At 45.9% G+C, this 13007-nt stretch overlaps 1 protein-coding gene across 1 annotated transcript in view; it reads right to left on the bottom strand.

Moving 5' to 3' along the window:
* The window catches only part of LOC149363076 (uncharacterized), a 29998-nt gene extending 19653 nt beyond the window's left edge, over positions 1–10345 (bottom strand). Inside the window, exons 1-3 of the mRNA XM_089569875.1 lie at positions 10197–10345; positions 4640–4740; positions 2022–2084 (exon numbers count right to left, since the gene is read on the bottom strand). Of these exons, the coding sequence (XP_089426001.1) occupies positions 2022–2084; positions 4640–4740; positions 10197–10290 (258 nt within the window). The 5' untranslated portion in view covers positions 10291–10345. The remainder of the gene's footprint in view (positions 1–2021; positions 2085–4639; positions 4741–10196) is intronic.
* Between the last annotated feature and the right edge of the window lie 2662 nt (positions 10346–13007).

Raw genomic sequence — 13007 nt, 5'->3', positions numbered from 1 at the left:
GATAAACATAGATTTATGGTGAGGCAGAAGATAGATTTATGAGCACATTTGTAAACAAGCTACGGTTATTCACTAAGGTCTAAAAGTGGCATAGTTAACTTGAAACAGCCGCCGCAACAGCTTTGTTGACTGTTAAGCACTTTAATATGCGTTAATATTTCCATTTCTCTCTTATCTGTCAGTTTGAACATGCGTACTTCGCCATAATATTGACATCTACGCGCTTTCCTAAATTATAAAAACTGATATGGCTGTTACTAACGACTCGCTAGAAATCCCTTACTGCAACTAGGCGCCAAATTCTAACAGTTAAAAAATTCATTATTAAAAATTACTTAACCATCTTACTACAAAAAATGGTTCACCAGCTTTCTGGTGTCCGCCAACACTGGTAATACTATGCTGAAAAAGCCATATTTTTCCTCAGAAAACCTATTTCTGCGAACTATTCTTTCCTTAAATACCTAGTATATCTCGTGTGACCGAACTATTGTCCTCCCTTTGCGCATACTAGAATGCAGCACAGGGTAAACAGATCACACTGAACGCCATCGTCATTGAGTTGCAAGATTTTTGCGGAGGTATAAATATTTCATCATTCAGATACATTCCCAATATTCGTGGACAAAATTTTCGGCATTCAAAAACTGCAAAATACTGGTACAAAAATATTGAACATGATTGCTAATCTTCTAATCTCTAGCAAAACCTTTCTTTTATAGTGTTAGTTATAGTGATAGTAAACCAATGGGCAAAGCTTTTGAGGACAGAAAAAACGTTAGCAGCAAAATGCAAGCTTGCCGACCAGATATATGCGGATATATTTATTGCTATAATGAAAGCTTGCAATATATGAAAAAATTGCGCTGATAAACTTTTTACCATGCAAAAATGCATTTGTCCAGAATTCTTGGCTATCACAAGATGAACCGCCGGCTACGCTATCGTCAGATTGTCGTCAGCTTACCCTGTTTGCAACGTATCATGCTGGCAGCAGCAGCCATAAATAACTTTCATTAAACACGTTAGTTTTTTGGGTTTGATTAACGAAGCCAAAACCATGACATCGAAAACATGTCAGTTCCATGCCGAACTAGGCACCAGCTAGGCCTGCCGCCGGTCGCCGTTCTCGTCCTCTTTTACTCACCTTCGACCTGAGCTTCTTTAGGCCCGTCACAATAATATGTGACTATTTGATTATGTCATTACATGAGAATAATGCTTTATTGGAGAAAGCTTCGCTGACAGAAAGGCTTCACTCACTCATGTGATGAGAGCTTATGCAATAGGGCGGGTATGAGCACCCGTAGCGTAAACTCCTTTCTTTCAACACTTTTGTGCAGTTGTAAGCAATCTTTCGCGGGAATACTAGGGAAACCTCCGTGCAGATCTAAAGACATCGAACTGCGCTACAGTACAAGAATGATGAAAGGTGAAGACAGGACAAGCGCTTACTCTGGGATTACATGTACGTTACATGCCAAGCTCGTGCAGATAGAGATAGGCATTAAGAACGCGATCTCTGTGCACATGTGAGTGCGATGTAAGGTCCAGAAGGGCGCTGTACTGGAGGCTCCGATTTGATTTAGGCCATCTGCATTGGATTAAAACACATTTATTTTGTCAGAGAATGAAAATGTGGATGATCCGTGCTAGGTGGCTATCAGATCACGGCTGACAGCGACCTGAGTAGCCCATTCAATGGCCCGGGTTTGAACGCCCAGGTCTGAGCTGAAAAACACGGCCTCCCATTGCTCGAGAGTAGGAACTTGTATTAGAGATTCCGGTGGCGGCTCCTCGTTATAGGCCACCTGAGATTCCTTAACGAGCGTTCATATCATAAAGCCCACGGGCCTTGTTCCATCGCAATGCGGAATCGGCCGCGATTTCATCCCGCGACATTTTGAGAAGAAACCGAACGACAAAGCATAAATCACCCCGGCGGATGAATGACGTCTTTTAAATCCAGTAACTGGCAGAAGATTACATAATACACAAAACATGAAAAATTCGAAACTTACCTTATAAGTGTCTTCCACCAGGGCATAACACAGCCTCCATGCCATGCAAATCTTGTCGGCTTCCTTTGGAATGAAAAAACACCAGAATGTGTGTAAAGGAAAAATTCTGCTTCTCGCATTAATTTTTTTTTTCAAACACACGCCTTGCAGCCACCATTCGAATTAGACTGCAATCTTAGTCGCCCTGGGTGTGGAATACGTTCCACCGAATTAAGTGGCGCGTGTAGACGCAAAGAGCTAGCATATATTATTTTACTGGAACTTACGAGATTAGTGCTATTTACTGACGACAATCCGCAGCGCCGCAGCAGACCATTCTGCAGAACTGATTAAGCCAAGTTCTCGCATTCCCTATTGAAAACATCGCAGCAATCTGATGCTGCACATGAGTTTTAAAGCGCATGTGCCTGTATTCTAAGCGGAAGCCCATTAACGGGTTAGCGCTAATAGGGAACGTACAGGAGTTCATGATATCGCTGCCCAACAGCTATTCGGATTTAACTTAAGAAGGCGATCCTACCGTTCAAACAGTGAACGATGATCTCATAGCTATCATTACGGAGCGTGCAGTAGAAGAGGTTCAGAGCGTGCAGATGGTTCGACAGGATACACCGGCAGGAGGCGAAAGATCGGATTAAGAAACGCCGAAGCATGAAAGCGTCTAACCCTATAGACAGAACAGAACTGGCAGCGCTATCCAAGTTAATAAACAAGCGCAAGATAGCCGACATAAAGAACTTTATAGTGGAGAGAATCGAGAATGCTCTAAAGAACAAAGGTAGTCTAAATGCAGCGAAAAGAGAACTAGGCATAGGAAAAGAAACAGATGTATGCGTTAAGAGACAAAGAGGGCAATAACATTAGCATTATGGATAACATAGCTAAAGTACTCGAAAAGTTCTGCTCAAATGCTTACAGGAGCCAGTGTAATCAGAACGTTAATGAGAGAGGCAGTAGCGCACAGCAATGTGACATCTCGCTAGTAACGAAAGAGGAAGTAAAGAAAGCCTTAGGAGCAATGCAAAAGGAAAAAGCAGCTGGTAAGAATCAGGTAACAGCAGATCTGTTGAACGTAAAGGACATTGTGCTATAAAATCTAGCAACCTGTATACGCAATGTGTTGTAGCTTCGATCATACCAGAAGCTTGGAAGAATGCTAACATTATCTTAATTCATAACAAAGGAGACGTCAAGGACTTGAAAAATTACAGGCCAATCAGCTTGCTATACGTTTCCAATAAGGTAATTACTCAAGTAATCGCTAATATAATCAGGACAACCTTAGGCTTAATTAACCAGATGATTAGGGAGGCTTTCGTAAACGATTCTCGACAGTGGACCACTTTCACACTGTAAATCAGATGATAGAGAAATGCGCAGAATATAACAACTGCTATATATAGATTTCATTGATTACGAGACAGCATTTGATTAAATGCAAACCTCAGGAGTCTTGCAGGCACTGCGAAATTGAGTTGTCGAAGCGTCTTATTTGAAAATACTAGGGTTACCCATAACGATTGCGCAGCTACATAGTCCTCCGTAGAGTCAGTCAGGCACGGCGACATCATCTAGCCAATGCTATTCACAGCCTGTTTACAGGAGGCGTTCCGAGGCCTGAATTGGGACCAGTTGCGGATAAGGGTTAATGGACAATAACTAAGTAATCTGCGATGGGCATTTGCTTGGTAAGTCACTCAGGAGGCGAAATGCAAAGCGTGATCAGTCAGTTAGACAGGCAGAGCAGAACAGTGGGTCTAAAGATTAACATGCAGAAAACCAAAGTAACTTTCAACAGCCTAGCAAGGGCACAGCAGTTCGCAATTGGTAGCGAGGTGCTGGAAGTAGTAAGAGAATATGTCTACTTAGGGCAGGTAGTGACCGCTTATCCGGATCATGAGAGGGAAATAATTAGAAGGATAAGAATGGGGTGGAGTGCATATGGCAGGTTCTCTCAGATCACGAATGACAGTTTCCCAATATTCCTCAAGAGAAAAGTCTACAACAGCTGCATCTTCCCGGTACTCACCTATGGGGCAGAAACGTGGAGGCTAACAAAGGGGGTTCAGCTTAAGTTATGGACAACGCAGCGAGCTATGGAAAGAAAAATGATAGGTGTACCGTTAAGAGATCGGAAGCGGGCGGAGTAGGTGAGGGAACAAACGCGGGTTAATGACATTCTAGTCGAAGTCAAGAGGAAAAGATGGGCTTGTGCAGGGCATCTAATGCGAAGGCAAGATAACCGCTGGTCATTAAGGGCAGCGGAGTAGATTCCAAGAGAAGGCAAACTGAGCATGGGGAGGCAGAAAGTTAGGTGGGCGGATGAGAAGTTTGCGGGGATACGGCGGCCGCAGCTGGCAAAGGACAAGGTTAATTGGAGAGACATGGGAGCGGCCTTTGTACTGCAGTGGGCGTAGCCAGGTTGATGATAATGATGATGGAATTAAGAGGTTTGCAGGATACTGTGGCCGCAGTGGGCGTAGTCCGGCTGATCATGATGATGATGATTTAGAAAACCATTCATTGTGGCAAGTACAAAAACCTCCAGCGCTTTCTCAGCCCCTGCAACTTCATACGTTGAAAGCTACCGTTCTACAGAAAGGAAAGTTATTAGCTACCTTAATGAAGCCTGGAGATATGTTGAGCTGTACGGTCAGGTTCTTGCATTCCCAAAACACAGTAGTTGCGACTCGAGCCGTCTTTGCGAGTTCGAATGGGTCTGCAGCAAGAAACCGTTCATGAAAGCATGAAGCCAAAAAAATAATCCGCAAATCACTGCATACTTAGTTTTTATGACGTCCTTTAAAGGGCACAGTCCAACAAATACACTACAGGAAGCATTCAATGAACTGCATTGGAGGTTTCCATTTTAAAAAAAAACTGTTCTAAGCTGAAGAGCCAAGCCCTTACAAATAGAAGGGTAATTCTAAATGATCACTCAGTGGCCGTCAGAAAGGCCAATTTATGGGCAACTCCTGGATGTGAAGGTATCTTTTAAACCGCAATTCAGTTATTTTTATTTGCAGGTTGTAAAAGAAGATTCTGAAAGATGGACGCATCTCTCCACAATCTGGCGCTTCTAAACCTCCCCTCTGTGAAACGTGACCCCGATTGGTCTCAGTTCTAAAAATTGTCCTCCGAATCTGTAAATCGCTTTACTTCACCTGTATCCCACAAATATTCGCATTATGCAAACAACCACTTGTCAGCAATGCCAGGATTGTTTCACAACACTTTCCGATCCACAGAAGCATTGGGTCGGTCTTTATTGCAACAACATAGGCCCTTCGGCGCGCGCCACAAATTTACGCTGCGCCCGAAGACCGTAAACAATGCCACCGTAGCTGTAACCATCACTAAAAAAATTCTCTAAATTTATTAACTTCCACTGTTAAAATACACAATTTATTATTCTTTGAGGGCTGACCTTATGTGCGGTTCCGAACTGTAATTTCAGTCACCTGAGTTTTTTAATGTCCAGTGAAGTTTCAGTACATTGTACACAAAGCAAGGCGAAACAAGGCGACATACAAGAACGTAAGCAGAAGAGACCTGATTCTCAACTAACTTCTTTATACTAAATTGGCAGGAGAAAACCTGGCAAAGAAAGGGGCCCACTGCAACTACCAGAGAAACCCTGTACATAAACCACGCACGAGTCCTAGACAATCCGTTCAAGTCGTCGCCGTTCACAGTGTCCGTTGCATGGCACCCAGGCCTCAAAAACACGGGGTATAGGCGGTGGTCAGCTCATTCTTTTTGGAGCAGGAGCAGAGAATTTTGCCGACAACAGCTGAGAGGAAGCGGCGGCCGCGGTCGCTACGAAGTTCCTGGTGAGGCGCACTCAGTAAGACGATGTGGTTCCGAATAAAATCAGCAACTTTAGGAGCAGTACTGGTGAGAAGTAGCGTAGTCCGTCGTAACTGCGTAGACGGGAGCTGGTCCATTGAAACTGCACTTGATCTGCTTCCTGAGATGGACTCATGAAACGGAGCCGGAAGGTCAAAACTGATACTGTCGAGAGGTTCACGTGGGACGCAAATAGATTCGAGCAGCACCGCTGAGAGAGTGGTCGGGCATTTCCGTCACTGGCATTGGTCGCAAGTACCGAAATATCGACAAAATATCGACAACAAAGCGATAGAGGCGCTGAAAAAGTATCTACGACGCACGTGGCCATAAGTACGCGAAACACACAGATAACCAACTTTGCGGACATGATGAAATTTATGGTGTACAGCAGTGCAACTCTGCTTAGGTACAAAGAGCAGGAGGAGGACGGGGTCATCCGGATTTTGGTTGCTGCAGAATCAAGTGTCATCACGGAACACAAACGGTGCATCGGAGTGTCTGATGGGGTGAAAATGAGGTGCTCTCTGCCAGTGTTAGCGAAGGCAGAGAGCTGACGTCGCCATTAATGCCAGGAGGATCCTACTGGCCATCGTGGTAATAAAACTCTCCGCGGCAGACTTGTATGTTGACGTGTAGTTGCCCGCAGGTTTAACACGCAATAGCCTAGTCGGTTCTGGGTTTTTTCTCACCGCTCTTCGTGTCGCCATTGAATTCATCAGTCAGCAGCGCCCTCAGCAGTGGTCTATTTTCCCCGATTTCAAAGCTGCCCTCCAAGGCTTGCAAGCTGCTCTTCGCCGTGGAGCCCATGAACAACTGGTCGCAGAAATTCGACAACTGCATCACTCTGCCATCAGCAAAGGACCTGACATTATCTACCAATGGCTACCGGGGCACAGCGGCATAGCAGGCAATCACCGCGCTGATGAGGTTACGCGAACTGCTCACGACGACGGCGATTTTGTGTCGATCCCCATTTCGAGATCAGACGCAGCGAGCAGGCTTCGTGCACTTGCGCGGGACATCACGCTTGCCGCGTGGAATTCCGGCCAATTTTTCAATTCCCGTTTAAAACCCTTGGACCCAGATCTGAAGCTCCGCGCTACCATCAGGCCTACCAAGACGAGAAGAAACCTTGCTGTGTCGCCTCTTGCTTGGTGTAGCTTTCACCAACCATTACATATTCTTAATCGGTATGGCTGATAGCCCTGCATGTGCCATCTGCGGGCATGACGAGACTATAACCCACATTCTTTGTGACTGACCTGCCTACACCACCGAAAGGCAGTCTCTCAGCCTTGCGCTGGAGCGCCTAGATCCACGCCCACTGACGGAAATAAAGATTCTCGGCCCCTGGCTGCGGCGGTCGTCGGCGGAGAAGGCCTTCAAGGCACTGCTCCGCTTCTTGAGAACTTCTGGCCTGCACGATAGGCTGTGACTTCAACGAACACTGACATTTTAGAGTGACTTCAATTTTCTGTTACTCTCCTTTCTCTTTCTTTTTTTTATCCCCTAACTCCTTTCCCCCCGTGCAGGGTAGCAAACCGATTATTCTTTCGGTTAACCTTCCTGTCTTTCCTCTTCTACCTCCTCCTCCTTCTCCTCAGAAGAGAACGAACACAGCGCATGTCGGTCGGTGACAACCGTGACAACGAAGAGAAATTTCCCAAATGCCCACCCTAGGGCTAAGAACTCACTTTCTGTAATGAAGGAATAATGCTTTTTATGTAGAGTGGAAGTGACTGTTGAAGTCGAAGACACGCTGTTGCGCGGATTGCCGCTGACACTGGAAAGTGCCTATTCCATGACCACTTCGGAACCGAAGACTACGAGCACGAGTGGTCGGCACCCTGCAAGCAGTCAGTGACTGCTGAGTGGTCAGACAGAAAATGTAAGCTGAGAATGAGGTCATGGCCGCAGTTTAAAACGGTGTACTGAGCCTACAGCAACCTTTCCACCGTCCACGCCAATCACACAAGAGGTTGCATTTGTGCGCCGGTGTTAATCAGTACGCACACATTAACGCGATCGACTTTGACGTCTAGTTGATAGATTCGTATGGCCAATAGAAGATTTCTGGATCATAGAACGTCACCTCCGGGAGCAGACCAACTAGTTTTACATTTTGGAGCGGGCGCACGGAGCGGCATCCGGAAGACAAGGCAACTGTGGATAGCGAGAGCGACGGGCATGCCGCGACGGCGAGGACGGACATCAGCATGGAAGGTGGACGGCTGCCTCAGAGGTATGTGGCGACGCTCGGGCGAGAAGTTAAAAAATTCTGGGAACATCGAGGCGGTGGAGGTAGCAGAATTCGCCGCGCGGAAGCGGATACCATGGACTTCGGCAATGTCGAGCAATGCGCCCGAAGGAAGAGCAGTGGAAGAAGTTTTGTCACTTTTCCGCCGTTATCCACTGCTTCGGGTTGCGGTAACGCGGCTAGGAATAATGGCTAGGGCTAAGAAACAGAGGTTTGTGGATGAGGGGAGGCCAGGCTGTCAATGGTGTACGCTGACGGAGAGGGGTCCGAGTACGCTATTTCTTTCAGCACTACGGCCTTCATGGGTAACAGGACGGACAGAGTGTGATCGGGGCCGTTCGATTGTAAAGCCACAGGCTCAAGGGTCTTCAGTTCAAGCCGCACGATCCTTGTGGCCGTGTCCGTGACGGCAAGGTTTTAGGAGCGCGCAAGTGTTGGTAGTCTCTGTTCCACAGTTGAAGAAGTCGCTGCCGTGTTAGGCAGCCAACAAAACTGCTATAAAATACCGTATTTCTACTTGGTAAAAGTGGCAGCGCTCCTTAATGATAGTGTCCACAAAAGTGCAGTTTTTTCAGGCAAGCAAATAAAAAGCATCGTCCGCGATCGCTTTAAGCACGTGGCCTACCATGTTTGGTCGCGGCGCTATCCACCTTGTGGCAAAGTGTCAAGACGCCTTGAATGTGGGCGATATAGCTATACAATAAGTTTCAGATCATCGGGTGCTTCCGAACAAGATCCGTAGCTTTTCTTTACAAGTATTCCAGCTAGCTATTTCAGCCTCCAGTGTTTAAGGTTAACTGACCCTAAAGCAGTTAAGATAAAGGATGACATTCGCCAGCATCAACTCCGGGTCTTACTTCTTAGAAATGCTGACTCTCGCTAATCATTGCTCGTCCTCAAAATCTGGGTAGACTGTTGCAGATAAGGTGCCGGGGTTCTTTAAAAGCATAGCCCAAGAATTAGGCCCACCTAGCACCGCTCCTTTTTGTCATCTCTGCCATTTCTAAGTTTCCAGATGAATGCCTTGATTTCGAGCATCATGCCTTTGTGTTTCGCAAAAAGGACAAATTTTCGCACGATTTCCGTGGTCAGTTCCTATCATGAAAATAGAACAGAACACAACTCGGGCAGAAATGTAACGCTGAATTTTCGGACTATAAATGCTGGCTAAGGAAATTTCCAACATTACTTTCCTTTTTTCAACTCATCAAGCTACACATAAAAAGCCGCACGCAGAATGCATTTATTTCCTTGGAAAGGCATCAAACAACCAAAGACCGCCATGAAGCCGGTTACGCATCAACGGATGTTCTTTACATAGTTCACTACAATGCCGCAACCGCTGGTATTACACTGCCATTATAACTACTACTATTCGTGCCTCTGCTCCCACAAACACTAACCGGCTCCCCTTGCCATGCATTATGTACGGTTGTGAATGACGCCCTAGAATTGCCGCCTCTTTTAGAGAGAAAGTTCTACCCGATGACCAAAGCTGCAAAAGATGGGTCTGCCACTGCGATTCGAACCCGCAGCGGAGCGAACATGTCAATTTCGCTGGCTACTGCACGAGAAGCCTATCTATCGCCGCAGCCGATCGCGCCTCGTGCTAAACTGCAATACACACTCGCGGTGAGCATTGCACATTGCCGTCTTCATCGACTTCCATCTTCGGCGTGAACAGATCACCTCGGTCAAAGCTTTAGCTGAGTAATATCATCGCCAGACGTGACGATGACCCAGCAAAGCAACACAATAAGAAAATCAGGCTAAACACATGCGTTCGCACGTCTACTCGGTATAACTACATTAAAACACTACCATTTCTTGACGCTGCTTTGCCGTTGCTCAAGTATCTTTCTTAATTTAATGCTAATTCCATTTCGCATTCATATGGATGTTTCCTGAATACTCAGCGCATACAGCGGCGGCCGCAAAACGTAGTCCTTTTCAATCTTCGCAGCATTCCCTCAACCTTCTCACTTGAAATTATGTACGTAAAGACACAGCAAATACAACGTCGACCTCAGGGCATTACTGCAACAGTGATCGAGTACTGCACTTACTCTGCGGGCCGCCACACCAGTCGATGCATTTCGCTTTTTCGAAGTGCATTAAAATGACTGCCGCAATAACCTGTAAACCGGTGCAGTATTCCATTGTTGCAGAGGGATTTCAACGTGTGCTCCCCTGCCAGTCAGCCAAGGCAGCAGATGTCGAGGTCACGAGTAGAGGTATGAGGATTCGACTTAAGTTGGTTTAGTGACAGCAGCACCACTGCGAGGGACCTGTGACAAGCCATTAAGAGCACGAAACCATGTTCCCTTCCTTAATATGCTCCGCACACTGTCCACGAAAAGAAAATAAACTGCCCCTGGTCCTGTATCATCATTTATATCAGTGATGGTTCAGCATCGTGCACCTGGTTTTTTTTTTCATTTTTTGTTGTCAAGCTTGTAATGGTCGGCACGTGAGATAACGGTGGCGAGGACTCGACGTACGACGCTGGCGAGGCCGCGGTTGGGCTATGGAAGATTAAAAGTGCGTCATTGTAAGAGTGATGGCCTGAGAATTTCGTCTCTTTTTTTAAGCTTTCGCTCCCTGAATTATATATAATTTTTTGACTGATTATGTATTAAATGTAGTTTTTCGATAGCATGCTGCCCAGCGCGCTATGTTTTATACAAGACGTTCAAAGCTAGGACCACATCGCTTGTGGCGGTTCTGATACGAGTACACGGGACGAGAGCTTATCGCACCGTTCACTCGTAGTACGTTTCTACGCTGTTCTTTCAGCTCGAATTACATTTTTGTCACTCGTTACTTCGCTATATCAGCAACATTAGCTGCGGCGCGCTGAAACGCAAGCTTCCTTAGTAAGATTTACGAGCACAATGGCAACAAAGCTCCTGATACTACAGGTGCAAATGAGGCACAGTTAAATTTAACAGGACGCCGCAACAGCTAAGTTGCCGGTTAAATCGCTTCGACAATGTGGTGATGTGTTTTCTCTCTTCGGTGTCAGCTCTGTTGAGCCCATGTTTACATTTCCATTCTAGCAAAGTTTCCAAAAACTCATTCATAAAGGACTTGGAACAGCTGCTACGCATCTCCTCGCGGATTATTCTATAGTACAATACTAGCAATAAGGCTGCAAGCTCGGGCTCATCATAAGCGGAGAAAAAAAATGCATCAGCATTATTTTATACTTCATCTCCAAAGAGAGAAACAAAAACAAAATAGGCCTCCTGAAGCACACATTTTATTCTTGAACTCTGCGCACTAGTCTCATTGGTCGCCGTAAACGACGAATGTCAGTCAAGAAAAGAGGAAACAATTTGACAGCTTATGTCCTCTCGGTTAACCATAGCCTATACAAAACCGCAGCTTACTATTAAATCTCGTTACAAGCATTACAAGCCCATTAGTTTTCTTTACTTTCGTCTGTGAAATAAAAAATGCCTACAATTTTGACAGAATCTCGTGTACAGTTTTTAATATAGGAAGTGCGGTAATGGGAGTGTATGGCCCAAAGCATGCAGCTTCCCATAAATGTTTTCTTAACTTGGAAAACAAAAATAAAAGCTTAATTGCTCGGCAGTATAAGAAAAGAGAGAAGGGGGAAGGCGGAGAGGTTAACTAGAAGAATTTTCCGGTTGTTTACTGTACACTGGTGAAAAGGGAAGAGGAGCGCAAAAGGGAACGTCTGGATAATCATGCCCGGGAAGTAGAGGGGCGGGAGTGGCTATAGAACTGGGATGTTGGAAAATGGTTTGGGTTATGGGAAATAGGTTTGATTGGGGACAGCAGGGTTTTTGTCCATATTATATTTCAGCTTTGTCTTGATTTCGGTGTAGCGAAAACATTTTAACGCGATAGCGTTGAGAAGCTTGTGTCGCAGAAAAGCCGAAGTCGGCGTCGTTGACCGTCAGCGAGATATCCACGAAAGAATATCCAGAGAAGCAACCTAGGTAGGCCGCCCAGGTGACGTGACCGTGTGACGTCATCACAACCGGCCCACCGTGGCAGGTGACTGTTAATGAATGGTCTCGAAAAGTAGGTCGAGAAGAGCAACCTGGGTCCCACAAGCCCCTACTGCGACAGTACGTTCCGTCAGTGGTGCGTCGCTTAACCGCTGCACCACCGCGACAGGAGGGGCATGATGTTAAGAGCTCCCATCAATCCACAAATTAAAGTAGAGAATGACCAATTGCGTATATTTGAGCGCTAAATCATTTTAGGAAAACTGCATTGATTATAGAAATCGATGAGCTTAAAGCGGTCGAACATGTGAAACTTGCAGGTAAAGCATACAAGGTCCTTTTGGGCTAGCATGTGAAATGGCGACGTAATCCTGGAACAATTGTGATGGCCTTCAAGCTTCTCCGCAGCACACCGCGCCAAGTGGGAAGCACGTGATGACGTCATCGAAGGTACCGGTACATTTCGAATGCATACACGCTTGCTTTGAATGTAAAAAAAAACGAACGCCCCCTGAGGTAAACTCCGGCGAGAGTCGTTTGGCGGCATCAAACGATGTAGAGGAAGGTGTGGTTGGCGGCAGCGGCAGTTTGAATTATTGAAATCTTACCTGCCTTAAAGATGCACTGAAGAGGAATCTGAACTCGTCTTTTTGCCGCGGGAACTCTGTCTACACGTTCCAAGCATTCTTAGAAACTGCGACTTATTGCCCTGTGTGGCCGATTTCCCTAATTAAATCGAATTAACGTCCGGCTCTCGCCTTTATTTTTTGTATTCTCCCCGTACGATGGGCGGAGTCGGCCAACACGTGGAGTGCCTGTCAGCCAGTTCTGTGGAGGCTTTGCTTTCGCTTTATTTTGTTTTTTAGGCTTCCGTGAATAAATAGTTTCATTCGC

The sequence above is a fragment of the Amblyomma mixtum genome, chromosome 2, assembly GCF_055824585.1.
Source record: "Amblyomma mixtum isolate Tamu chromosome 2, ASM5582458v1, whole genome shotgun sequence".
Classification (NCBI taxonomy): domain Eukaryota; kingdom Metazoa; phylum Arthropoda; class Arachnida; order Ixodida; family Ixodidae; genus Amblyomma; species Amblyomma mixtum.
Note: the sequence above shows the minus strand (reverse complement) of the source record. Positions and strands in the feature narration are given on the sequence as shown.